At 40.3% G+C, this 25,365-nt stretch overlaps 1 protein-coding gene across 3 annotated transcripts in view; it reads right to left on the minus strand.

Annotated features, from left to right (window-relative positions):
- IDE (insulin degrading enzyme) overlaps nt 1-25,365 on the minus strand; it is a 132,321-nt gene that overhangs the window by 10,434 nt on the left and 96,522 nt on the right. For 2 of the 3 annotated variants that reach the window (XM_054436216.2, XM_054436218.2), the window contains exons 13-21: nt 24,484-24,606; nt 20,583-20,665; nt 16,624-16,768; nt 13,209-13,319; nt 12,164-12,284; nt 7,556-7,647; nt 6,194-6,305; nt 2,982-3,149; nt 1,035-1,307 (exon numbers count right to left, since the gene is read on the minus strand). In XM_054436216.2, coding sequence (XP_054292191.1) covers nt 1,035-1,307; nt 2,982-3,149; nt 6,194-6,305; nt 7,556-7,647; nt 12,164-12,284; nt 13,209-13,319; nt 16,624-16,768; nt 20,583-20,665; nt 24,484-24,606 — 1,228 coding nt within the window. Of the gene's footprint in view, nt 1-1,034; nt 1,308-2,981; nt 3,150-6,193; nt 6,306-7,555; nt 7,648-12,163; nt 12,285-13,208; nt 13,320-15,988; nt 16,134-16,623; nt 16,769-20,582; nt 20,666-24,483; nt 24,607-25,365 lie in introns of all 3 variants that reach the window. The other variant, XM_054436217.2, reaches the window with a different exon arrangement.

Raw genomic sequence — 25,365 nt, forward strand, 5'->3', positions numbered from 1 at the left:
GCTCTCTGGTTATGAGCTTTTGGATCTTGGCCATTCATCTCAACTTTCCTGAGCCTTAGTTTCCTCATCTGGAAATTGGGGATAATAACTACTTAATAAGGGCTGCAGTGAGAATTAGGAAAAAGATATATGACAATAACACTGCTAGGTAGATGGTAAACGCTCAATAAATGAGAGATAGTATTATTAATAGTGAATCCAACTGCTAGATAAATTATAGGTAGGCTGGACGTGGTGGCTCATGCCTGTAATCCCAGCACTTTGGGAGTCTGAGGCAGAAGACTCGCTTGAGCCTAGGAATTCAAGGCTACAGTGAGCTATGATGACACACTGTACTCAAGCCTGGCTGATAGAGTGAGATACTGTCTGAAAGAACAAAAAGAAAAATTATGGGTAAGGAAACTGAGGTCCAAAAAAGGTATCTTGACCAAGATTTTTAGCTTGTTGGTGTCAGAATAAGAACACAATCCACATCCCCTGACTTCTAGTACAGCTTAGCACAATCCATTGTTAATCTATGCTCTAGAAGCAAAGTGAAAGGAAGCTGATTCAAGACAGGAGACTTCAAGAATCACAGCTCTCCCAAATCTGAAAGGAGTGAAAAATCTTTGGAGATCCCTACAGGCAAATGTTTGAACTCCTGTGCCTCAAGGACAGCATTTGCCTCAAAGGGGTTCAATCTGGTATTATCTCATTTTTTTAGTATTATGGGAAATAGATACTTAGGTATCTGTGATCAGAATCTCAGGATACGCTGATGAAACAAAAATGTGAAATTGAATTATTATTAATACTTTATTGTGAGATATAGGTAGATCCACGTCTAGGTTTGGAGGAAAAAAGAGATAAGGTTTGTAATAGAAAATTGGAGTTAAATTAAATAACAATTCTTTAGAAGTGCCAGCCATCCCCCCACCCCAACTCCCCAAATAGGTAATGGAATATCACCTACAAAATGAATACCATTTTGTAGAATAGCCTTAATCAAATGTTACTTGAATGCCATAAATGTTAGGGCCCTAATTTTACCTTACCTCTGTCAAAATTATATTGCTGGGAGATGATTTCTCCCCAATATTTAGCACACTCAGCAGACAGCTTCTTTGGTTTGTCTAGTCGACGAATTGCTAATGCTTGAATGTGTTTTTGGAAGGCCTCTTCTGTCATATCCTCTATGGACTTTTCCATGGTAATTAAGAAAGCTTCCACTCTGCTTTCTAGGTAGTGAGGTGGCTTTTCTGACTGGATGATGAATCTCAAGCCCTGTATGCCATTGGCTCGACGTGGCCCGCTGAAGACAATATAGCCTGAAACACAGACATCAGCCAGTCATGACCTTGGCATTTGAGATCTGGGTCATTTTTAATCCTTCAAAAACTAACCTGTCTGAGCAAATAAAATCTAGTTTAAGGTTTTAGATTATTCACCTCTTAAAGAAATAAGAGCACTTAAGATGGTTTCAGTTCCTAAGGACAGAGCAGAAGAGCTCTCTGAAGAATTACAAAGTTGGAGATGACTTTTTCTTCTTCTTAGGAAAAAAATCCTATTCATTATTCAAACTCCCATCTTGTCACTCCTCACTCTCTGCTAGTTAATCCTCTTCAATCTACGCTAAAATTACTCCCAGACTATAAAATGCTGGACTCATTTTCATCCCTTAGTCACAGTCCTAGCTGTGTTTCCTTTAACATCCAAGTTCCATGTATGAACCTGACTCTCCTACTGTATTTCTTGTTAGATAATCCATTCCAGAGCCAATTAATTCAGAATGCAACTCTCTAGAGATCAAGCTAATTAAAAGTCATACTTCCATGTTATCTCATGAGGCCATGCACTACCTCCCTTCAACATCTTTTCAAAACCAAGCTCTTGGCTTATCTCCTTCAGCTGCCCTGCCCTGATCCACCACTTCCAACAGCTGTGGTGCCTCTGGGTCTCACTTCTGAGGAAGTTTCTATCTTCAACATAGCCATTCAAAGTTTGATTTTTTTTGAGATGGAGTCTCGCTCTGTCACCCAAGCTGGAGTGCAGTGGCGCGATCTCTGCTCACTGCAAACTCCACCTCCCAGGTTCAAGTGATTCTCTGCCTCAGCCTCCCGAGTAGCTGGGATTACAGGCATGCACCATCACGCCCAGCTAATTTTTGTATTTTTAGTAGAGATGGGGTCTCACCATGTTGGCCAGTCTGGTCTTGAACTCCTGACCTCAGGTGATCCACCTGCCTCAGCCTCCCAAAGTGCTGGGATTACAGGCGTGCGCCACCGTGCCCGGCCAATAGTTTGAGCTCTTATAATAACATTTACCATGCTGTACTAAAATTATTCCTTTACAGGCCTGCCATCCTGATTTGACTGTGAGCTCCTCAAAAGGAAAGACCATCTGGAGCATCCATTTTCCATGTCCAGCACCTAGCACAATGGGTATTTAAACAATGATAGGTACTTGGAGAGACTCATCCTTTTTTCACTGGTTCCTTTCTGTCATTATTGGGGCTTCTTTGAGCTTCTTTCCTCATTGATTAAATCTGCCAGTACCTCAAGACTTTTAACAGTATCTAAAACTGCAAACACTTGCTGAGTGCCTTCTGTATGTCCCAGGCTTGGGATATAAAGATGAACGAGAAATAATACCTACCCTCAAGGAACTCAAGCTTTAGTGAATCTAAGCTCCTCTGGATGGCTTGTTTCTCATCTTGCTACCCATAAGCTTGTCCTTAGTATCCTTTTCCCCCACCTAAAATGTCCTCTTTATTGACATGTATGTAATATACAGTATCATCTCATAAAGAATTGCTTTACTGTCCATAAGATAGTGATTGCTTATCTTTTAGAAGTGGATTCTCTGTAATAAGGTTTTCTCAAGTCTGTCTAAGTAGAGCATGCCTGATACACAGTGTCAGGTGAAAATGTGGAAAATGTTTTACAGGGAAAACAATTCATCGAAGTCTACAGTACCCTGCTATTTCCCCACTTTCCTCTCACCCAACTGCTCCTTGGTGCGCAGGGTGTTGAAGCAAGGTTCCGAGATAATCTGACAGAAGAGCTCCAGAAACATATTCTCTGAGGTGCTTTGCATGTCTGTTTGGTAGTATATTTCGATGCCACAGTTATTGTGAACTTCATTTCTCTGCTGATAAACAAACCATCCTCCTAGGAAGTTTCAAAAAGACAGCAGCAAGTTCAAAAACTTATTTGGGGTTTAATAAAGTCAATGCTATGTCTGCCCACACTTACAGATGATAATTTAGACATTAATAGAAAAGGGAGGTAGAGAAGCCTGGAGTTGTATTTCATTGATTTCACTTTTCTGATCATGTCCAACTTTGACCAACAGTCAAACTTACTGATTATAAATTGGCAGCACTAAGTTCCCTCTCATCAGAAGGAGGGGAGCCAGCATCATGGCTCACATTTATAGTCCCAGCTACTTGGGAGGCTGAGGCGGGAGGATCACTTGACCCCAGGAGTTTGAGGCTGCAGTGAGCTGTGACTATACCACTAAACTCCAGACCAAGATACAGAGTGAGACTTGTCTCAAAAAAAAAAAAAAAAAAAAGCAGAGAGGAACGTGGCCTGTAAGCCTCTCTCCCTTACCCACCTCACATCCTTCTAGCCTTGTCATACTTTTTTTTTGAGACAAAGTCTTGCTCTGTCACCCAGGCTGGAGTGCAGTGGTGCCATCTCAGCTCACTGCAACCTCCGCCTACCGGGTTCATGCAATTCTCCTGCCGCAACCTCCCGAGTAGCTGGGACTATAGGCATGTGCCACCACACCTGGCTAATTTTTCTATGTTTGGTAGATACGGGGTTTTGCCATGTTGGCCAGGCTGGTCTTGAACTCCTGGCCTCAGGTGATCTGCCTGCCTTGGCCTCCCAAAATGCTGGGATTATAGACATGGGCCACCACGCCTGGCCCTTTTATTTTTTTATTTTATTTTTTTCTTTGAGACGGAGTCTCGCTCTGTCGCCCAGGCTGGAGTGCAGTGGTACAATCTCAGCTCACTGCAACCTCCATCTCCTGGGTTCAAGCAACTCTCCTACCTTAGCCTCCCGAGTAGCCAGGATTACAGGTGCCTGCCACTATGCCCAGCTAATTTTTGTATTTTTAGTAGAGACGGGGTTTCACCACGTTGGCCAGGCTGGTCTCAAACTCCTGACCTTAGGTGATCCACCCACCTCGGCCTCCCAAAGTGCTGAGATTACAGGTGTGAGCCACCACACCCGGCTGCCTGGACCTTTTCATATATATTCTAAAACATCTCCTTGATTGCAGTGAGCTGACACTGCACCACTATACTCCAGCCTGGGTGACAGAGTAAGACTCCATCTCAAAAAATAATAATAACAATAAAGATAAATAAAACATCTCCTTTATAATGCCTGAAAATTTTCCTTTTCACTTGAGATAGTCTCTCACTCTGGCACCCAGACTGGAGTGCAGTGGCACAATCATGGCTCATTGCAGCCTCAACCTCCTTGGCTCAAGCGATCATCCCACCTCAGCCTCCTAAGTAGCTACAGGTATGCGCCACTATGCCCAGCTAATTTTTTTTTATTTTAAATTTTTTGTAGAAACAAGTTCTCACTATTTTACCCAGCCTAGTCTCAAATTCCTGGCTTCAAGCAATCTTTTTACCTTGGCCTCCCAAAGTGCTGGGATTATAGGCATGAGCCACCACTCTGGCCTGAATATTTTATTTTTAAATAGTAAGTGCCTTTCCATGGAGAGTTAAGTGAAGAACTATTTAAAGCATTCACATCTGATCAGTTGGCTAATTCAGAATGATTTCCTACCACCTAGCATTTTGAGAATGAGATGTGAACTGGGCTATTTTTGAACGTGGAGAAATTTGGGAGGGTATTTAGGAGGCAAAAGAGATTAAGATCCTAGGAAAGGAGACAGAAAGAGGGAAGTAGAGTCAAAAGAAGTAAGAAGAATGAATTTCACTTTGAAATATTGTTTCTAGACTGGCCTCACTTTGAAGTCAACTGCTATGGCTCTTGCATAGCATATCCTGAGTCTTTCTCTAATTGTAGTGGAATCAGCATACCCTGAGTCTTGCTCTGGTTATAGTGACTGAGGAATAAACTAGCAAAAGTTGGAAATAAACCACTACAAGATCTGTGATGACTGGTCATGCACAACAACAGAGCTGGGCTCAACATATCTCTAAGCATTCAACAAAGGTATCCTGAAATAATAATATGTTCCAGTTGCTTTAGAAGCTACTCAAATGAACCAGACACAGACTTTGGCTTTAAGGAATGTACAGTCTAATAAGAAGATAGAGATGTACTTCAATCCCAACACAAGAGAAGTGCTAAGTAGCTTGAATAGGGAGGTTCAGAAAAATTGTGCTGCAAGTCCAAAGGTAGATGTGATTATTTCTAGCTGGGAGTTTTAGAAAAAGTTTAGTGGAATAAGTAGCTTATAAAATAGGCCTGAAAGGAGAAGTAGGATGTAGGCACTGGCCCATGAGGAAGAAGGGGGAAAGGAGAATACCATTTTGGGAGGATAAAATAGCTGGGGGGAAAAGGCAGCACAGATGGTTCATGCATAGGGAACAGCCAAACAATCAAGCTTGGTCAAAAAAAGCTTCCCTTCCTTCATTTAATATACCTTCTATTACACAGTTTTGAGCAATATTGACAATAATGCTTAATGAGTTTTTATCAGAAGAAGCCACTGTTAATGTAAAAGTAACCCAACATTGTAAACCCCAATATATAAATTCAATAAAAGTCTTTGTTAATCCCTTATAAAAATATACTTGTAATGATTACATGTTATCTGCACCTGTGGGTTTCCTAAAACTATTTCTGCCAAAGAATCCTATGGGTTTCCAATTAAATATTATAGTTCCAGTTTCCATTTTTATAAATGTATTTTACTTCATGACTCATAGTCAATAGCTTTGTGATATTTTTACTTCCTAATTCCCCTTCATTCAAGTACCCATCAATTCCAGTATCACTCTCTTCAAAATTGTTGCCTATCTCCAATTCTACTTCTTTGGCCCTCCTACCAAAAATTTTTTTGGCAGAATCACCTATCTCTAATCATACTTCTGTAAATAGTAGAGGTTCCCAAGTAAATCTTTGGCATAAAACTATACCAAATTCAGCCCACCTGTAATCACCCACACTGTTATGTCAAAGTAGTCCATTCCCAAAGTAACAACATCTCTACTTACTGTCAGGGAGCTGAACTTCTCTATACCGAACCAGCTGACTTGGAAGGAGAGGTTTGGTATGAGCATGTTCAATGAGGGTGTCTTCAACCATCTGCATAATTCCTAATGCAGCCTATGGAAAAAGATATGTCCCAGCATATTACAAAAACATAAACATATCTTGTTGTGAAATAAACTAGCTTTGTTTATCATAAAAGTGGATTCTAAAATCTTAAATACATTTGATCCTATTTAAATGGATAAAAATTGAATTTGTCAGTATGGTCATTTTGCAGTAAAGTCAATATGGTAGTGGTGAAAGAGACACCCAAACAATCATCAACACTGATGCTGATGCTGGAAAAAAGGCACTGCCAAAGATGGTCTCAAGTGAAATGATCCTGACTACAGGCACCTGGGGTCACAGAAAAGCAAGGGAGGCAAACATAGGCTTTATTGTAGGTAAAATGACCTTGGTAAGAATCTTGCTTCTGCCACTTATTAGCATCCGACCTCGGGCATATTGTTCTGGAGGGGTATAGCAGAGTGGTAGAGACCAAGGGATCTTTTCTTTTTTTTTGAATCAGGGTTTCGTTCTGTTACCCAGGCTGGAGTGCAGTGGCACAATCATAACTCACTGCAGCCTCAACCTCCTAGGCTCAAGAGATACTCTTGCCTCAGCCTCCTGAGTAGCTACGACTACAGGTATGCACTACCACACCTGGCTGTTTTTCAGTTTTTTTGTAGTTATGTTGCCCAGGCTGCTCTCAAACTCTTGGGTTCAAGCAATCCTCCTGCCCCAGGCTCCAAAGTACTGAGATGACAGGCATGAGCCACTGCACCCGGCTGAGACTGAGGGATCTTGAGACAGACTGTCATGGAAATTTTGTAGTGCTTTCCATGTGCTAAGTACTTAGCATGTACTATTTAATCCTTATCACACATGACGTAGGTGCTACTATAACTCTAATTTTACAGAAAAGAAAACAGATAAGCACAGAATTAAGACATTTTCAAAAGATTACAGATCTAGTATATAGCAGAGCCACGATTCGAATCCAGGCTGTCTGAGTCTACAGCATGTGCTCTTATCTACTATACAATTATGCCACCCTATACAGAGTAGGGATAATTACTCCCATTTCCTCCGATAATTGCACAAGGTAGGAAACAGCAGAGGAGGCAGCTGAAAGTAGGTCCTCAGTTAATCACCATCATTCTACTTTCCCTGTGCCCTCTACCTTCCTCCACAGAGCGAGAGAGCTGAGTAAACTCTAATGTGTTTCTTATCACACCATGCTGGTTAACAATCTTGAGAAAGACTAGAGGGAAAAAATACCTTGCAATGATCCACAAAAGATTGCTAAAACCTCAACCACCCACCTGCTTTGTTATATTTCCATGGAGAAGGGCTTCAATGTGTAGCCGTGACAGGAGCTGAGGTATGAAGGCCTTAAGGCGAGGAAGGGTTACATCTGCAAAGGTGTAAGAAGACATAGTGAGCGCTACCTATGAGGGTTTTTTTTTTTTAATTTGAGATGATTTGAGACTTACAGAAGACTTGCAAAAATAGTACAGAGAGTTCCTGTAAACACTTCACTTAGTTTTCCCTAATGTTAACATCTTTCATAACCATCAAAACTAAGAAATTAACATTGATACAATACTGTTAACTAAAGTACCGACTTTATTTGGATTTTTCCCATTTTTGTCTTTTTTTTAATTCCAGGATTTGATCCACAACTCTCCATTACATTTAGCTGTCATGTGTCTTTAGTTCCCTCTAATCTCTGACAGTTTCTCAGTCTTTCCATATATTTCATGACCTTAAGACTTTTGAAGAGTACTGTTCAGTTATTTTATAAAAGTGCCACATTTGGGTTTGTCTAGTGTTTTCTCATGATTAGATTTCATGTCTGTATTACTACAAAGAATACCACAAACGTAATGCGCCTTTCTCACTGCATCCTATCAGGGGACTCATGAAGTTGATATGTTGTAGTACTAGTGATGTTAACACTGATCACTTGGTTAAGGTGGTGTCTGCCAGATGTCCTCACTGTAAATGTATTATTTTATTCTTTTGTTTATAATCTAATAACTCATATGTGCTCTATATGCAATTTGGAAAAGCCCACTTGCCCATCTACACCTATTTTTCCCTTTGTAATTACTAAATATTTATTTTGGGAAAAATAAATGAGATTATACAAATATTTTCTTTTTCTTTAAATTTGACCCACTAATTTTAGCATCCACTGGTGGTTATTGCCTGTAGCAATTATTACTATGGAGTTCTAATGGCAATTTTTCTACTTCCCTCGTTCTTTTCACATATATTGATTTAATCCTTCTGTAAGGAAGAGCTGTCCCTTCTCCATTAGGACACCATAGTAATAATTGCTACATGCAAGATCTACCAATGGATGCTAAAATCAGTGACAGACATTTAAGGAGAAACATGGGAATGGAAATAACAAGTGCTTACCACAGATCAGGAATTTTACAGATGTTATCTTTCACACTATAAAGTAGGTACTATTATCCCCACTTGAAAGATAGGAAAACGAAGTTAAGAAAATTTAAGTTTGTTGTTCAAAGTCATTAAGCTAGTAAATTGCAGAGCTGGATTTGATCCTTGGTCAATTCCAAAGTGGATGTTCATTCTACTCCACTGTACTGCCTTAGGGGTCCTCTTCACTAGGCTCCCTCAGCACTCTCTGCAGCTTTCCACCACAATACTTACCCCCTTGTCTCTCTCTATTAAAATTATCTACTTACATGTATGCTTCACCACCAGAGTAGAGCTCCTTGATCAAAGAAACCCCATCTAATTGATCATTTTAAATTTTTATTTATTTATTTTTGAGACAGAGTCTTGCTCTGTCACCCAGGCTGAAGTGCAGTGGTGCATCCTCTACCTCCCGGGTTCAAGTGATTCTCCTGCCTTAGCCTCTTGAGTAGCTAGGAATACAGGCATGCACCACCATCCCTGGCTAATTTTTGTATTTTTTGTAGAGATGGGGTTTTGCCATGTTTAATTGATCATTTTTTAACCTCAAGCACCTGCAGTCTTGGGCTGGGTGCATGGCAGGCAGTCAGTAAATGCTGCTGGACCACACTGAACCCTGAAGTTCTTGCTACCCTGGCACCTGGATAGCTGAATGATTTAGAGTCACTGAAGAGGGAGCCTCTCACACTGAGTTGTTTCCAAATTAAGCCATTCTGGCATTTTGGATTATTGTAGGAGTATATATATCAAAATGGAATAATTATTTACTTGAGCAGAAAATTTAAACCAAAAAGTACTGACTTTTCTCTTTATAAAATCCATTATAGGAAGACTTCATATCCCTCTGAGATAGTATAGAGCTTATTCTGCTTAAAATTAACATGCCATCTAACCTAGATTCTAACGAAGGGTGAAAAAAGCCCTCAAACCTTTGCTTTTTGATCATTATAAAAGTAGGCTTCGTTTTGGAAAACATTTAAAATTAATTGTGTGGTATTTTTAAAAGATATAATTCTTGCTATTAATTGCATATGACCATAGTCATTTTGCAAAGAAAAGCATATTAACTGTCCCGATAAAAAATGTACCCGTTCTAGTTAATGATTTTTATAATCTAGCCTCCTATCCAATGCCTGAGGCAACCAACAAAATAATGACTTTCAGTACTTTGCTCGATTTGTGTCACTGAAGACATCAAAAGCACAGTGTTACATAAGAACTTGTCATAAAAGGTTATTAAAACATTCAACAGCTTTTTTTTTTTTTTTTTTTTGAGATGGTGTCTCTCTCTGTTGCCAGGCTGGAGTGCAGTGGCACAATCTCGGCTCACTGCAACCTCTGCCTCCTGGGTTCAAGTGATTCTCCTGCCTCAGCCTACCAAGTAGCTGGGACCATGGGCGCGTGCCACCATGCCCACCTAATTTTTGTATTTTTAGTAGAGACGGGTTTCGCCATGTTGGCCAGAATGGTCTCGATCTCTTGACCTTGTGATTCACCCTCCTCAGCCTCCCAAAGTTGCTGAGATTACAGGCATGAGCCACCATGCCCGGCCCAGAATTTTTTTTTTTTTTTTTTTGAGATGGAATCTTGCTCTGTTGCCCAGGCTGGAGTGCAGTGGCATGATCTCGGCTCACTGTAAGCTCCACCTCCCAGGTTCACGCCATTCTCCAGCCTCAGCCTCCCAAGCGGTAGCTGGGACTACAGGCGCCCGCCACAGCGCCCGGCTAATTTTTTGTATTTTCAGAAGAGAGGGGATTTCACCGTGGTCTCCATCTCCTGACCTCGTGATCTGCCTGCCTTGGGCTCCCAAAGGGCTGGGATTACAGGCGTGAGCCACAGCGCCTGGCCCAGAATTCTTTTTATTACATTTTAATGCTTATGGCTGAGCACGCAGAAAGAAAGATTAATTGGTGAGGTAATGTTGAGAAGTAAAAAATCTAAAACAATAATAAAGGGTGATACCAATCTACATTTTTTTCCAAAAAAGAAATCCTGAAAGCAATTTCTTTGCATTCAATAGGCATTCATTAGATACACACTGAGGGCATAATATTATACTAGATACTAAGTAAAGGGGTATGGAAGGAAGGTATAATCACTGCTCTCAAGGAAGCTGGGATTTTCAAGCCAAACTCCTGAAAATTAGATTTAAGATTCTAGAAAAAAAACAACAACAACAAAAGATGACTCTTTAGGCTTTCACATTTTCCAATTTTTAACTGAACTGATCTAAGGATGCTAAAGCAGGAAAAAAAAAAAAAAAAAAAAGCCTGAACATTGTGTGTTAAGACTTTGAAGTTCAGCTAACTTTTTCTTTTCTTAAAACTTCAATATTGGCCGGTCATGGTGGCTCATGCCTGTAATCCCAGCACGCTGGGAGGCCAAGGCGGGCGGATCACTGGAGGTCAGGAGTTCAAGACCAGCCTGGCCAACATGGTGAAACCCTGTCCCTACTAAAAATACAAAAAATTTGCCGGGCGTGGTGGTATACAGCTGTAATCCCAGCTACTCGGGAGGCTGAGGCAGGAAAACTGCTTGAATTCGGGAGGTGGAGGTTGCAATGAGCTGAGATTGCACCACTGCACTCCAGCCTGGGCAACAGAGCAGACTCTGTCTTTAAAAAAACAAACAAACAAAAAACCTTCAATATTAACAGGTTAGTACTTGGGTCAGAGCATTTAGTCTGCAGAAAAAAAATTTTTTTTTTTGGAGGCAGAGACAGAGTCTTGCTCTGTCATCCAAGCTGGAGCACAGTGGCGTAATCACGGTTCACTGCAGCCTCAACTTCCCGGGCGCAAGCAATCCTCTCACCACAGCCTCTTGAGTAAGTGGGACCACAGGTGTATGCCACCACATCCAGCTAATATTTTTATTATTTTTTGTAGAGACAGAGTCTCACTATATTGCCCAGGGTGGTCTCAAACTCCTGGGATCAAGCGATCCTCCTTTCTCCGCCTCCCAAAAGTACTAGGATTACAGGTATGTGCCACCGCACCCAGCCCTTCTGCAGAAATCTAAAAATAGTAATAATTAACTGGTGTAGGTCCAGATTGAAAACAGTAAATGTGGCTAATCTGCCTGAATGCAAAAACCACTTCAAAGCCATCACTGTTTTTTTAGATTTTATTTTTAATTGACAAATAATAATTGTAGATATTCATAGAGTATATAAAATGTTATTATATATACATATAATGTATAGTGATCACATCAGGGTACTAAGCATATCTATCATCTCAAGTTTATTTATCATTTATTTGGGTTGGGAATGTTCAATATCCTCCTTCCACCTATTTAAAAGTATATGTTACTGTTAACTACGGCCATCCTGCCACCACTGTTTTTATAAAACATATGCACAGCCAGCTTTAATAGAACTACAAGTTATTTAAAAGTATAAACAGTCAATATCAGAATAAACCAAAATGAATTTAGGAAAAAAATGAAGAAAGCATTAAGCTTTAAGTAGAAAGTCTCACCATCCAGAGCTTCCTTTAACTCATCTTTAGTCCAGGCCACTTCAGTCATCAGCAAGCGGAGGTAGTACATGGCATGCTGGTGAGGCTGTTCAGCCCGGAAATTGTTAAGAGATCGCATATACTAGTGAAGGAGACATGTGTTCATTAATTTTATAAATCTTTTAAAAATCATTTCAAAAGTCCAGTTATAATCAAATTTCAATTCTCTATAAACTATGTGTTACTAGGATATTCACTTCTTTCCCCTTTCTGAAGTTATATAATTCAGAATGGGGTTTATTCCTCTCTGATCTTTACATAAAAGTGCATGCTTTTTCTTTGTCCAAGCTACATTTGTTCAGCCTCTGACATGGACTATAAGTGCCTTCACTATGGGATATCTTTAGTCCCTCAGAAAGTTATCCCTAGTTTTCAGGGAAGTCTTTTGGAATCTTTAGGTTCTATGCTATAAAGCCATCCCCAAAGTCTCCATAAGCAAGCAACATAAATAGGTAGCCATATAAAATATGGGATCTTTATTTGAAAACTGATGGTGGTTTCTTCTGGTATACAAGAAAAGGTCATAGTTTAGCTTCAGAAGCAGCTGTTCATCCCATACTTCCATTACTGGGCCAAACATGAATTGAATTTAAGTGGAAGATATGTCAAACCCAAATAGTGTGCTCTAATGTGACAAGGTCTTGTGGTAAAGCAGACCTCAGTCTGCTGAATTGTGTGTTCTTCTGAACTAGAGGTTGGGATGGAACCTTCAAGGAGGCCCTGACAGCCACTAAGTGCTTCTCTTTGAAACTGAGAGCTGCAACTCTGAATTGCAGTGAGCTCTTGGCACCCACAGAGAAGAGGACAGGCGTCAACCAGAGTCTACTGGGATTTCTTTCTGGATGGAGTATAGGATTTTGCAACGACAAGGTGAGATGAATGCAACAGGGTTACGAATTCTTCTTTTCCTCCTTGCTTCTTTTGTATTATAAAAACTATTATGAAAACTTTTTATAATATAGCAATATTATCTTATGAATAAAAAAACAAGGTTCAGAAAACTTACTGCTTCTTTGATAATTTCAAATCTTTTTTCATCAATCTCAAAGGTAGCCATTTTCTCAATAATCTTCTTTAGTAAAATTGGCTGCTTGTCATTGTAACCTTTCACTGAAAGCTACAGAAAGAATTCAGGATATTAAAAGTCTAAAAATATCACAAAACAACTTCCAAATAAACGACTTGATTTTTAAACATGTAGAAAATCCCAAGACAGACATATAAAAAATGAAACAAATTCAATTTAATGTCTCATAAATATATAAATATAGTGTAACACATAGGAAGATAACATTAACTATCTTTTTTTTTTTTTTTTTTTTTTTGAGACAGAGTTTCGCTCTTGTTGCCCAGGCTGGAGTGCAACGGCACGATTTCGGTTCACTGCAACCTCAGCCTCCCAAGTTCAGGCAATTCTCCTGTCTCAGCCTCCAGAGTAGCTGGGATTACAGACGTGCACCACCACACCAGGCTAATATTTTGTATTTTTAGTAGAGATGGCGTTTCACCATGTTAGTCAGGCTGGTCTTGAACTCCTGACCTCAGGTGATCCATCTGCCTCGGCCTTCCAAAATGCTGGGATTACAGGTGTGAGCCACCATGCCCAGCCTTAACCATCTTTTTAAAAATATATATTTATTTATTTATTCAAGACAGGGTCTTGCTAGGTACCCAGGCTAGACTCAAACTCCTGAGCTCAAGTGATCTTCCTGCCTCAGTCTCCCAAGTAGCTGGAACTATATGTGTGAGCCACAGTGCCTGGCCATTAACAATCTCTATACCCAAAAGCATAATTTTACTTTTCTGAAACAAAACCAACAGTAAGTAAACTCACCTGACACCGAACTATGGTGGCATATACTATATCATCAAAATTCAAGTTCTTATTATAAAATTAATTGTAGAATGTGGCTAAGTTTTTTCTTCAAAAAGAATATCTAATGAACGGCAGACTTAAGGTTTTTACAGGTGAGGTAAGAAGATAAAAATCACAAGGCATAGTGGCATGTACAAGTCGTCCCAGCTACTTGGAAAGCTGAGATGGAAGGCTTGCTTTAGCCCAAGAGTTTAAGACCAACCTGGGCAACATAGTTAGACTCCTGACCTCAGGTGATCCACCTGCCTCGGCCTCCCAAAGTGCTGGGATTACAGGCACGAGCCACCGTGTCAGGCAGGATCCACAATTCTAACCACTTGCTTATTTGATAAGTTCTGTTGGTGTTCCAAAAGCTAATGACAAAACAAATGTGTAAAAAGGATACACTGTATGTACCATCAGGACCTTGGCTTAGCACATTTTTTTTTTTTTTTTCTGAGACAGGGTCTGGCTCTGCCACCCAGGCTGGAGTGCAGTGGTACAATCTTGGCTGACTGCAACTTCTGCTCTGCAGGCTCAAGCGATCCTCCCACCTCAGCCTCCGGAGTAGCTGGACTACAGGTACACACCACCATGTCTGGCTAATTTTTTGTATTTTTTGTAGAGATGGGGTCTTGCCATGTTGCCCAGGAGGTTGGTCTCAAACTCCTGAGCTCAAAGCAGTCTGCCTGCCTTGGCCTCCCAAAGTGCTGGGATTACAGGCGTGAGCCACTGTGCCCAGCCAACTTAGCACAATTTACTTTGTCTCTAAATGCCTAACATTTTGAAAAGTGGGGAATGGAGAATTTCTATCATGATATTTCCACATGGTGGCACCCAAAGCAGTAGGGGATACACTGCAGCTAGAATATCATGAAAGTCTCTCCGCTGTACAGGATGATAGGCAAGAACCTCAGCAGGAGGGAAGGCCACTGGCCATGGCAAGCACATCATGTTTTCTACTGTAGGAACTAGACTGACAATTAGCAGAAAACCCATTTTGTCATAAATAAAAATTATGTGTTTTGATGGTAATATGCTACTAAAAATCAACAGAAAAAAGAGAAAACAGATGATTACTTTTCTATTTGGAGCTAATTTTGATCTCTGAGCTTCAAACTTCTGTGGACTTTGAGAACGGTTACATTAATATACATTCTTATACATTAAACAAAAGCTACCAGAGAATTTATTTATGTGAATAAAAAAAAGTCACTGGAAAATAAATAAAAATTAAAACTCCTACAATCTTTTGTGTAAGAATTTAAATAACGAGTACCCCAAAATGCTCTCGTTTTCATTTTTACTAAAATATGCAATATATTTTCAAGAAAAGTGAAGATGAATGTGTGCCATAAAAGGGATGTTAACTTGAATTGAGATATAAGCAAGCTTGGAAACACATTCCAAAGAAAGGATCTAGTTATTTCTTAGATGGGTTTAATAATGCTTATTTTAAAACACACATAAAGTAGGTAATGGTGCATGCTACGAAATAAGTTTTAAATTAAAATGTCAGGTGTATCTGAACATAGAAACTTTACAACTACTGTCTGCAGAAATAAAGGGAGCCTATTTATAAGTAAAATTCAATCACCACAACAACTATGGATATCTTCTACTTACAGATGTTAATATACTCAATTATATAGAAAGAACAACATGCTTTCAGGATTAATACGTTAAACATCTCAGGCAGAAGAACATGCAAATAAATGTAGCACACATACATGTTCACAAGATGCACTAAACTTTATTAAATCATTCATTAGTGGAACTAACACTAATTGGAGTTCTTCGATCATCAAAAAGGTGCAAGGAAAAAAACCATCAACTTTCTTGTTTAAAAATGCAGAAGTTAATAGTTTTCCCAAGCTCAACATAATGCTTAAACGGGGTGGTGCCTTTTCTTTGGTTTTCATTTTACTTACAAGTATTGCATTCATTCCTGATGCAATGCCATAGCTCAAACCTGAGAGGCGTGCTGCATATGTATACTCTTTTAAATCATCCTTCAATAACCTGATAAACAGGTATGTCATGTTGCAATGGAGAGGATCAGCATAAATGTAGCGACTAACAAAAAGAAAAACAAAAGAAATGCTTTGATACCTCAAGCAGTGGCATGGTAATGAAGAAACATGACCGAAGAGTATGGATATGCAGCCTCATGATCTGGATTTCTAGGGAAATAGTATATACCAACCTTAGGTTTTACGAAAGAAGGAAGATTTCATTTTCCTTTGCCAAAGACCAAGATTTAAAATACAGAATGGGTAAGATATAAACCTAAATCAGGGTCCAATTTTGTTTGAGTAGAAAAATATGACATTCTGATGAAAGACGTTTAAAAAAAAAAGAAATCAAGGAAAATTTGCATAATATGAATGGTATGTAGTTGAACACTTAGAATAAAAGCTAACTTAAAAATTAAATGAGAAAATATGATTAGCCATAAAGATTAAAAAAAAAGAAATTAAACTCATACCCTCAATCAAAAAATGCTTCCATCAAATCAATATAAAAAATGTTGATGAGTGGAAGGCTCTAAGGCGTGGGTACTTACATACATCCCATAGATGGTATTTTGGAGATCATAGCTCAAGCCTGCTAGCTCTGCTGCATATGCATACTCGTTGAGTGAGTCTTTGAGGAGCTCAAGGTACAAATAGGCCATGTTACAGTGCAAGGGGTCCACATAAGCAAATGGGCTGGAAGAAAATGTTGACAGTAAAATAGCTGATTTTATTACTTCTCAATGCGATATGGCCTTTTGAGATGGATCAAGATATTGAACACTGGTTAATATGATTTCCTGAGGATATGGTTGAATTCTTGAGGCTACATCTTCTTATGAGGAAAAAAACAAGATGTCTGAAAAAGAAGCCTGAAGTGTGTGTGTGTGTGTGTGTGTGCGTGCATGTGCGTGTGCGCGCGCGAGCGCACTGGTGGTAGTGAAGAAGGAGAAGGAACTGCCTACCCCAGATGGTGTGGCAGAACTGACAAGTTAGAAACGCAGGGTATGTGAGGAGTGGGAACGGGCCAAAATGCATGGCTGTGCTTAGGCTAACGGGAGGAACACGGCCAACAGAACAGATACAGCATTTGCGTGTCTTCCCTCTCTCTCCAATAAAGTCACACCCTTGGTGGACAGGAGTAAAGGACTGGGAAATGTGCCTGTGGTAATTACATGAACTTAGAAAAATTGAGACCTGTGAAAATGTTAGCTTATCCCTGAGTTTTCCCCAAAACAGTAAAGCTAGAGAATTGTCAGTAAATTGATAATTTCTATCATATAACAGCAGCCAAAACTAGGGAAAAATAAAATAGAAAAATATTTTAATGAGAAAGAACAAAGAATTATAGAGCACAAGAACTAAACCACCACAGTGATCAACTAAACTTCATTTCCCAGATAAGAAACATAATTTTCTTCAGGTCCCCTGAGTTCGTGGCAGCAGAGCTGGGATTCAAATGCAAGTTAAATGACCTGCTCCTTTGACTATACAACCTTGCTTACCTTTTATCAGAAGAAAGTAAAAGTTTCACTCATTCAACAAATATGTATTATATGCTTACTACAGTGCCAGGCTCTTCTCTAGGCACTGGAAATAAAGAGTGAACAAATCAGGCAAAGTCCCTGACCTCAGAGTTGATAATCTAGCTAGAGGGGACACATAATAATAAATTTAAATTTGACATATTAGTTGGTGACAGTGCTATGGGGTAAAATTAAGCAGGGTAAGGGGAATAGGGAACGATGGGGTGATGGCAGCAGGGAAGAAAGACTGCTGCTTTACATAAGATAGCCAGTCAAGGCCACTCTTACAATGTGACATCTGGACCCAGACCTGAAGGAGGCAAGGGAGTGAGCCCTGGGGATATCTAAGGGGTGGAGTGGAGAACTTCCCAGGCTGAAGAAATAGCTAGTGCTAAAGGCCTGAGGCAGGTGCCTGCTTGGCTTGTTTGGCAGCAAATTAAAAGTTTCACTCTACTTGTAGCACAGTAAATATAACTAATGTACTGATAACAAAGCCAACATTTTGTTTTTTAAAGTTGAGTCAAGGTCTCACTGTGTTGTCCAGGCTGGTCTCGAACTCCTAGGCTCAAGCGATCTTCCTGCCTCGGCTTCCCAAAATGTTAGGATTACAGGTGTGAGCTATTGCACCCAGCCAAAAGCCAACAATTTTATCAAAGCTGATAAAAAAGCAAAAATAGGGATAAAATGTGTAGTCACTTAGAGAATTAAAATCAAAGACAAAGTTCTACAGCTATCCTAATATTCTCCAACTGGAAAATCTGAATAAATGTTCTGCCATTAAATTTTTTAAAGTATGATACACGATGACAGATTTCCTTCTTTGGGCAAATAGCCGCTCAAAAACTTAAGGCACAATTCACAAAAACAAAATCATCAAAACAAAAGAGAGGCTATCACAGCGGTCGGCCCCACAGGCAACTATGCACCTTTCTCAGGTGGAAGTGAAAAGCCAGAAAATCCAAGTTTTGGGTCTCAAAGCACTATGGCTCAGGCTCAGAAAATAATTCCAAGGAGTGTCCTAAAATGCTACATCCAGCCTGGCAAGGTGGCATGTGCCTGTAGTCCCAGCTACTCAGGAGGCTGAGGTGGGAGGATCACTTGAGCCCAAGAGTTTGAGGCTGCAGTAACTGCATTCCAGCCCCGGGTGACAGAGTAAGACTCTGTCTCCTAAAAAAAAAGAACAACAACAAAAACAGCTGTATCCACAGCAGCTGTGCTGGTGAAGTGGCAAAGACCCTAAACTAACTTTTAAAAGAGAATAGGATTCAACTGGGATACCTAAATTCTGGTTCATGTGTAATTTTAAAAATACGTTATTTTGTAACAAGATACTATATGCTTTAATATGGATCACAGGGTTTTAAAAACCATAGCTAACTACACATAATATAATCTTATTTCTGAAAAGATGGAAAGGATATAGACACACACATGAAAGTTTCAATTAAAATGTACAAGAAACAGAACAGTGGTTACCTCTAGGAAGACAGACCAGAGGGAGGGATTTGTGTGGGAGGCAGACATTTTCAGTTCTAGGAAATGTGCTAGGCAGTTTAGAGAACACAAAAATGTAAAATGGTCTCTCAAAGGGTAGTCTAAAGAAATTCATCATCATAGAGGCCAAATGGAAAAGTGGTGACAAGCTGCTTAGAGTGTTAAAAATATTGCTCTCAAATATCAAAAAATAAAAAGCAGCTTTGTAATGCCCTTTACCAATAATAAGCCACAACCTGACAGCCCATGTTTGGTGTAAACAATAAAAAATCTCTGCACAGTTCTAGATAATCTGCAAATCTCATGCTATAAAACCACAATATTTATAATCACTATAATCTCAACATATTTGTTGATGGAAAATCAGATTCTTTTCCCTCTTTCCAAAGCATTTAAACCATATCTACCTTTAATTTCATGTCAAGCCAACTGAATAAAAATTAATGAAAAAGCTGATTATCATATTGAACATTACTGAACAAATGAACCATGATAGGCTTATCTTACAAACCACTGAATTTTAGAAATAGAAAATTATAAAGTATAAACTCACAAAGTAAAATCTGAACCAGGTGATTAACACACAAATAAGTACAGGAAGACAAAGATGAATTGAAGGTGCACTGAGAAATTACTGCAATAGCATTATTCATAAATTTTACTAAACATCTTCTCCCTTTTTATTAGTAATGTTTAAGTAATCAAGCCAGAAATAGAGGAAGCAGTATCTAAGGGCTCCAGACAAAGGATGAAACAAGACTCAGGATCATTTAGTAACTAGTACCTCTTCTTCCAGACAAGTTCCAGGAATACAAAACCAAAGCAATAAAAACACCCTAAATTATTTATTCTTTCTTCAATGAGTCTTCTTCTGGATAAATCTACAGCCTCTTCAGAATCCAAAACCCTGAAGGCTAAGAAGGTCGTCCTAACAATAGCTAACATAAATCATTTCAGCTAAAGGGTATACTCATTAATGGGGAAAGAAAAAAAAAGAATTAACAACACTGGTTTTTAAAATACCTCTTAACAGCAACAGCTCTCCTTTTCTTTTTTTTTTTTTTTTTGAGACAGAGTCTGGCTCTGTCACCCAGGCTGGAGTGCAGTGGTGCGATCTCGGCTGACTACATCCTCCTGCCTCAGCCTCCCGAGTAGCTGGGACTACAGGCGCCCACCACCATGCCCGGCTAATTTTTTGTATTTTTAGTAGAGACGGGGTTTCACCGTGTTAGCCAGGATGGTCTCAATCTCCTGACCTTGTGATCCACCCACCTCGGCCTCCCAAAGTGCTGGGATTACAGGCGTGAGCTACCGTGCCCGGCCAGCCTCTCCTTTTATTTTTATTTATTTTTTTCAGCCTCTCCTTTTCTAGGTGAAATAACTCTAATTCCTTTTATTTCTAGACATGGATGTTTAAGAAGAACAGACAACTTTTGGAAACGTAATTGTTGATTTTTATAAGCTTTATAAGCTAGATTCATCTTACATACCTGAAAAATTCAAAGTTGAGGCAAGCCTTCGGCAAAAAAAACTTATCATCTTGTTTGAACCAGAGTTTGCTCATAGCTGTATCCTGTGATGGAGAAACAATTTGGTTAGGGAAATAGAGGCGCATTCAGCAAAAATGTTCAATCAAATCACTCTTCAAGAGGAGGAGGAGGACAGAAGCAATAGTTAGAGTTTTGTTCTGGAGCTGCTGTCCCATGGCCTTGAAGCATACTCAAGAGTCAGCGGGTAGGAAGCTGGAGACAAGACTGCAGACTCCTGTAGCAGAGTGAAATCTGCCTTCTATTTCCCCTGTATTAGGGAGATGGGGGTACAGTGAAGGAAGAGACAGATCAGAGAAGCCAATACCAACTGTCCTGTCTTCATCTTTCTGGACACTGGGAGGAAGGCAGAGGCAGAAGTCCCTTGCAAGCGTATGGCAGCCAGCTTCCAGGGTGGCCCACAACAATCCTTGCCTGCTGAGATTCACAGCCTTGGGTGGTCCCCTCCCACACTAGATCAGGGTTGGTCTGCCTTACTAACAAAATATGACAGAATTAATGGTATACCTCTGAGACTGCATTATAAAAGACACCACGGCTTGCATCCTGATCACTCACTTTCCCTCTTGGATCATTCACTTTGGGGGAAACCTGCTGCCATGTCAAGCAACTCTACAGAGAGGTCCATGTGGTGAAAAATTAAGGCTGGCCAACAACCACATAACTGAACTAGGAAGAGAATCCTCCAGCCCTGGTTGAACCTTCAGATGACTGAAACCTTGGCCAACAGCTTGACTATAACCTCACAACAAGCCCTGAGCCAGAACTATCCAACTAAGTCACTGCTGGATTCCTGGCCCTCCTCAGAAACTGTGTGAGGACCAGGCGCGGTGGCTTCACTCTTGTAATCCCAGCACTTTGGGACGCTGAGGTGGGTGGATCATGAGGCCAGGAGTTCGAGACCATCCTGGCCAACATGGTGAAACCCCGTCTCTACTAATAATACAAAAATGAGCAGGGTGTGGTGGCTTGTGCCTGTAGTCTCAGCTACTCAGGAGGCTGAGGCAGGAGAATAGTTTGAACCAGGACTCGGGAGGCGGAGGTTGCAGTGAGCCGAGATCGTGCCACTGCACTCCAGCCTGGGCGACAGAGCAAGACTCTATCTCAAAAAACAAAACAAAACAAAAAAAAGAAACTGTGTGTGAGATATGGTGCAGCAGCTCACACCTGTAATCCCAGCACTTTGGGAGGCCAAGGCAGGCAGATCACTTGAGGCCAGGAGTTCGAGACCAGCCTGGCCAAAATAGCAAAACCCTGTCTATATTAAAAATACAAAAATTAGTTGGGCATGGTGGCACATGCCTATAATCCCAGTTATTTAGGAAGCTGAGGCATGAGAATTGCTTGAACCTGGGAGGCGGAGGCTGCAGTGAGCTGAGATTGCACCACTGCATTCCAGCCTGGGCAACGGAGAGAGACTCTCTCGAAAAAAAAAAAAAAGAAAGAAAGAAAAAAAGAAACTGTGTGTGAGAGACCAGGCATGATGAGTTCATGCCTGTAATCCCAGAAATTTGGAAGGCTGAGGCAGGAGGATCGCTTGAGCCTAGGAGTTTGAGATCGGCCTGGGCAACGTAGTGAGATCCCGCCTCTACAAAAATATTGAACAATTAGCTGGGCATGGTAGTGTGTGATTGTAGTCCTAGGTACACAAGAGGCTGAGGTGGGTGGATCACTTTAGCCCAGGAGGCCGAGGCTACAGTGAGCCATGACTGCACCACTTCACCCCAGCCTGGGCAATGCAAGTCTTTTTAAAAAAAGAAAAAAAAACTGTGTGAGATAATAAATGTTGTGGGTTGTTTTTTTTTTCTTTTTTTTTTTTTTTTTGTGACAGGAGTTTCGCTCTTGTTACCCAGGCTGGAGTGCAATGGCGTGATCTCAGCTCACCGCAATCTCTGCCTCCTGGGTTCAAGCGATTCTCCTGCCTCAGCCTCCTGAGTAGCTGGGATAAGGCATGCGCCACCACACCCAACTAATTTTTTTTAATAGAGACGGGGTTTCACCATGTTGGTCAGGCTGGTCTCGAACTCCTGACCTCATGATCGACTCGCCTCAGCCTCCCAAAGTGCTGGGATTACAGGCATGAGCTACTGCATCTGGCCTAACTTAAATGTTGTGGTTTTAAGCTTCTAAATTTTGGAATAATTTAATATGCAACCATGGATAACCAACATGGCCAAGGATGAACAAATAAGCTACTTATCTTGCCTCTCCACTTCACTCATGCTATAGTAAGAATGGCTTTAGTCACTTGAAACTACCTTGAAACTCTGGGAAGAGATATAAATGGTTTAATGTTCTCGTTAGTTTGCTCTGAGAAGGCCTATTTAAAACAAACAGCAAAAGTCGGATATGGTAGCTTACACCTATAATTCCAGCTACTTGAGAGGCCGAAGGGGGATGATCACTTGAGGCCAGGAGTTCCAGACCAGCCCAGGCAACATAGCAAGATCCCATCTCCACAAAAAATTAAAAACAACCTAGCTGGGTGTGGTGTGCGTCTGTAATCCAGCTACTTAGGAGGCTGAGGCCAGAAGATGGTTTGAACCCAGGAGTTTGAGGCTGCAGTGAGCTATGATCCCACCACTGCACTCCAGCCTGGGCAACAGAGAGACCCTGTCTCAATCAATCAATCAATCAATCTAAAGATAAATAATACATAAAAAAACAGCTGAGGTAAATGAACTTTCTCTTTGCATAAGCTAATATAAAACTCTTTAAAATGTCATTTTTAAAGAAAAATGGGCCGGGCATGGTGGCTCATGCCTCTAATCCCAGCACTTTGAGAGGCCGAGGCAGGTGGCTCCCCTGAGGTCAGGAGTTCAAGGCCAGCCTGGCTAACATGGTGAAACCTGTCTCTACTAAAAATACAAAAAATTAGCTGGACATGGTGGCAGGTGCCTATAATCCCAGCTACTCGGGAGGCTAAGGCAGGAGAATCACTTGAACTTGGGAGGCAGAAGTTACAGTGAGCCGAGATCATGCCATTATACTCCACTCTGGGCAACAAGAACAAGACTCTGTCTCAAAAAAGAAAAGCAAAAAAAGACAAATGGTTGCCTCATTAATAATCTACTTGCTTAAGACAAATTTTAATGTTCCTAAACACTAATTGTTATCTCATTGAACTCATCTAAATTCTTCCAAATGTTAGGTCATTTGAAGAAGATAAAAAGATCGATCTGTGTGTGTGTGTGCCTACAGTCATGAGTTTAGAAACAGTTTAGAAGGGAGAAGAAATACGTTTAGAAGGGAGAATGTGCTGTAATAATTTGATAGAATTTTTTACGTACTTTACTCAAGTTCTGAAATAATAGCACGAAAAGGACATTCTGAAAAAGATGGGGAGGGAACCCTACTTCTCAACAGCCCTTCACACTAGTTTATCATTCCATTAATTTGATATAGTCACTATGTCATAATGAATGTTTTTAAGGGCAGGAAATCCAACAGCTCCCCCTGGACTTGCTCTCTTTCAGGCTTTAGAGATCCTTTCTTATCTTTAATGTCCATGATGCAGCATAAACCTACTTCCTTATTGGGTCTTCAGCAGACATGGAAAAGAGGCACAGACCTTTCCACAGACTTGTGGTTACAGCTCAGACTTACTTTTTTCTCCTACAAAGAAAGTGATTCCCTAGATTCTACATTGTTTAGTTTTGTTTGCTTTAATATTTTTAACCTTCTAATATTTCTTGTAGTTATTCTTTCTGCAGCTTTTTTGTCACCTATTAGGATGTGAGCCTCCCCAAATCAACATAGTACCAAATGTAAGAAATCATTTACCCAGTCCCCCATGTATTAGGTCTGTCCCCCAAATTTAAAATCACTGATTCAAACACATTACCTTAATAAGAGCAGGGTATGGTGTCGCGTCTTTTTCTAATGGTAAAATCTCAAAATCTGTAGGAATAAATTCATTCTTTGTAGGAAGTTTAAATTTCCCATTCAGGTCAGCATTTTGCCATTTCTGGATGAATAATGAAACACACAAATGCAGTAAGAGTCTGATTTAAGAGTTTAAAATAGTATCTCTGCTCAACATATGGGCAAATATTAAGTGCACAAATGTCACACAGCATTGTTTTCCATCATATATAAAGGAGGTACTACCAAATCTATTGATGGGTTTTCATGAAACTTGAGTTAGTCTTTCTAGTACTAGCAAAGAATTTGCACTCATATATCTATCCTTCCTCTCCACATCTCCAAAATGACCAGCTGAGGAACAACTGAGACTATGGAACACAGAAAAGCTGACTGGTCCGTATGCAGATCATGTTTATTCTAGCTCTTTAAAGAATGGAGAATAATCTGCCCAGGAATATATTCCCACAACTGCTAGACAATAGGTCATTTATATAAGAGCCATACTTTCAGCTATACTAAGTTATATCCATGTATGGCCTGAAAGCCAGGCTAAAGGGGGTGTCTTTCACTTTAGTACTTCTCTCTTTTTTTTCTTCCTGAGACAGTCTTGCTCTGTCGCCCAGGCTGGAGTGCAGTGGCATGATCTCAACTCACTGCAACCTCCGCCTCCTGCGTTCAAGTGATTCTTGTGCCTGAGCCTCCCAAGTAGCTGGGACTACAGGTGTGCACCACCACACCTGACTAATTTTTGTATTTTTAGTAGAGATGGGGTTTCACTGTTGCCCAGGCTGGTCTTGAACTCCTGGCCTCAACTGATCCACCCACTTCAGCCTCCCAAAGTGCTGGGATTACAGGTATG

The sequence above is a fragment of the Pongo pygmaeus genome, chromosome 8 (assembly GCF_028885625.2).
Source record: "Pongo pygmaeus isolate AG05252 chromosome 8, NHGRI_mPonPyg2-v2.0_pri, whole genome shotgun sequence".
Lineage (NCBI taxonomy): Eukaryota > Metazoa > Chordata > Mammalia > Primates > Hominidae > Pongo > Pongo pygmaeus.